General features: G+C 33.2%; 1 protein-coding gene across 1 annotated transcript; it reads left to right on the plus strand.

The window, feature by feature from the left end:
• Window positions 1-3,027, plus strand: LOC132744606 (uncharacterized). The gene is made up of 3 exons (XM_060733365.1): window positions 1-907; window positions 2,133-2,363; window positions 2,490-3,027. Exons 1-3 carry the CDS (start codon window positions 598-600, stop codon window positions 2,708-2,710), a joined length of 762 nt encoding a protein of 253 aa, XP_060589348.1. The 5' UTR covers window positions 1-597; the 3' UTR covers window positions 2,711-3,027.
• The last annotated feature ends 242 nt before the right edge of the window (window positions 3,028-3,269 follow it).

Genomic DNA, 3,269 nt, shown 5'->3' on the forward strand with positions numbered 1-3,269 from the left:
AGAATCTTCATGCTTGTATGACTCGGAGCACGTATTTTGCCATTACAAACGGAAGTCACGTATAGCAAGGACTACTGAGAAATCACTTTGTAAATTAATGGGAAAAAGACAATTCCTTGAGTCCTTAGACAATACATATTGTAAAAATTGGAAATAAAATGTAAACATCATTCCGCAATTTGAAGTATTATCCGAAGGCTTATTTAAATTGCTGCCTCATCAACAGATATATTGCAATTAAAGATAGAACTAGAATGCAAACACTTAAAGAGGATACGTTTTAGTCGTTGGATTTTAATTGTGAATAAAAGCCAGGGTTGTATCGAATGAATAGAACCGGATAACAATAGTTTCTAATTATTTGAATAATCGAAATTGTATGATGTAATTATCTTTGCTCTAGATTTCACTAACAAAAGGACTTAGAAATTAGAAATTCGTTTTTATTTTGAAATTTCGTTACACACACATGATTTTAAATACAGTGCGTTAATTTCTTATTGTGTTTGAAAGAAGAAATTATTGCAGTTGACGGGAGGATAGCGATGCAGAAGAATTAGTTATAGAGTAAAGAGGATTGAATTTTAAAACGATACAATGGAGTGGTTTATTGAGAAGAGGTGGATTTGGATCCTTGAATTTGTAACAATTTTTGTGTTCAAAACAGTCCTTACCCACAATTTCACTCAGTTTACTCTCTCGTCGAGTAATGCACGGTATTCTGATAAATTAGTGCAACATTTAAACACAAGCATAATACAATGTGCGATATTATGTAATGGTGCAGATGAATGTACGTCTGTTAACCACAATGCGGACACGGGCGTTTGCGAACTAACAGCATACGTTCCTGGGGTGGTGACACTTTCAACAGAAACCGAATCCGACTGGAACGTTTATTATGATGGTACGTATCCTTTGAATTATTATATACAGTCGACTCTCATTGGGACCGTCAAAAATATCGAGATCACGAAATGTCGAGATAAACGTATAGATAAACAAAGAATAATATTGTTTAAATAACTGTTGGGACTGAATTATTACTTCGAGATACTGAAAATATCGAAATAAAATTTTCGAAATAAACAACTATATCTAATATAGATAAAGAAGGAAGAAAATCGGGACTTTAAAAATTTCATCGAGATAACGAAATATTGAGAAAAGCGATGTCGATATCACTATAGTTGTCTGTGTTATGGTGTACTGATAATCATTTATAGACAGACAGGGTTTTTTATATCTCTATGTCGCCGTTGTGTGTACTTTAAGGCAAAAATTTTATTCAAATCTTATAGTTATGAGTATAGGTCTTCTTTTTAGAACACTTTTGCAGACCTTGTTTTTAGTGAAATGACTTTCACTTAATCTATCTGTATTTTTGTCATATACATGAAATTTTAATGTAATACTGGGGACTAATGTTACCGGTTTCAAATCTCTTTCCTATCAATAATGTGGGTTCAAATCCTTTCAAAGACTTTGGATTATTTCATATGAGGAAGTGATTCAATATATGTGTCAGCTTGTACTTGAAAAGAATGCACGCGGAGGGACGAAGTCTTTTTCCATCAAATAAGCTGGAAAGTCGCCATATGAACTCTATGGCGTTGTAAATTAAATTCCACTTATTTTAAAAAACAAAAACGAATATTCTTTTGCGAAGCAATTACTGCGCAGATAATAATTTTATATGCGGAATCATGGGACATCGAGTAAAGTAGGGTCATGGAACTAGGCTAATATGTCGAACAAGTCTCCGATTTTGATATTATTTTGTGAAAATTACGTAAAGATCTCCACACAACAAAAATGAGACTAATCATCCTGTCTGAAAAAAATCCAACTAAAATGTTAAATTATTAACATTCTCTTGAATATAGATAACCCTAAGTCAAAATTTTGCGATCCTCTCTAGAAAATATCCTAGAACCAAGTATAGTCTTCCATTTATCTTTTAATATTATTATTATAATTATTATTATTATCATTGGTTAAATTTATGAAACAGTGTTTGACCCAAATGTTTTTGTCTACAACAACGCCCTATATTTTAAATCTAAACGTTGTAATTGAAAAAAATGTTCAGTCGAACCGAATTTAAAAAGTGTGTTTATTTTTTGTACCAGATCGTTTTGTTCCTGCTGTTGAAGCGTGGCAGCAATCTACACACGTGCACGTGAATGGACCACTTGCAGCAAGCTTTGCTATAGATGGTAACCGCGACAATAACGATAAGGTGACTTATGAAATATACTGTGCTCATACTGTAAGTGGCTTTTCTTATTGGGGAATGGAATTTGAGCGTTTTGCAGAAGTGTCCCATGTCATCATCTTTTTTAGGAATTCCTCACAACTCAGTAAGTAGTTTTATGATAATGATTTTTTCATAAACAAAATTGCTAATTTTTATCTGTATATGCCCAGTTAAGTTTTCATCACAAAATATGTGTAAGAAATTTGTGTTTTATTACTTTTTTTTGTAGACTACAGGAATGCGAATTTGCGGTTACTGATTTCCCCTACCCGACAAGATTCAGACAACAATAACGGAACTGACTGCGCATACTACGTCGGACCACCAGCATCGCCGTCTTTACCTGTAAAGATCCCATGTGCTCAGCACGTGACAGGAAAGTTTCTGAAGATCATCCACAACCAGGATGACCCCCTTGGTCTTTGTGAAGTAGAGGTTTTCTCGGTTTAGAGGGGGAACTGCTGAATTCGGTCTGATTATTGTTTGCGTCCGCACTGGTCATTCTTTATTATATTCTTTCATTTAAAATCTGTAAGTGGCAAGTAGAATGTATTCAATGATATAAGAATTATGAGAGATGAAAATCAGCATCTAATTATTTAAGAGGTATGACCACCCTAATAAGCACTGTAAGGAGCTTACAAATTGATAACGTGGGTCATTTAAATGTTTTATTGGACACCTCCATACAGACTTTAAACAAAATTTACCGTATGTTCTATGGGTTATGGATAGTTTTCTGAATAAATGCTTGAATATAAGATAGGCTGTTTTTAGGAAATAAGAAATCTCTAAATAATCCATAATATCATCATTATTAAAAACGTTTTCTTATTGATTATGATTAAGAAACAAATAATAACATTCAGCTAATTGAAGCAAATTGATTGTTTCTTTTTTCAAATGATTGAAATATGTATGAAACTGTTGCCCTACTCCACTCATTTTAAACACCTTTTTCACCATTTTCCTGCCTAAAATTCCTAAAAATTATCCAATGGAGGGGCCG

Source organism: Ruditapes philippinarum, unplaced genomic scaffold, assembly GCF_026571515.1.
Source record: "Ruditapes philippinarum isolate M1 unplaced genomic scaffold, ASM2657151v2 ctg2485_1_1_1_1, whole genome shotgun sequence".
Lineage (NCBI taxonomy): Eukaryota > Metazoa > Mollusca > Bivalvia > Venerida > Veneridae > Ruditapes > Ruditapes philippinarum.

Excerpts from the sequence above, each read along its gene's own strand:
- LOC132744606 (XM_060733365.1), top strand. The coding sequence starts at position 598 with ATGGAGTGGTTTATTGAGAAGAGGTGGATTTGGATCCTTGAATTTGTA. Across the intron at positions 908-2,132 it reads CTGGAACGTTTATTATGATG|ATCGTTTTGTTCCTGCTGTT; the intron begins GTACGTATCCTT and ends TTTTTGTACCAG. Across the intron at positions 2,364-2,489 it reads TAGGAATTCCTCACAACTCA|ACTACAGGAATGCGAATTTG; the intron begins GTAAGTAGTTTT and ends TTTTTTTTGTAG.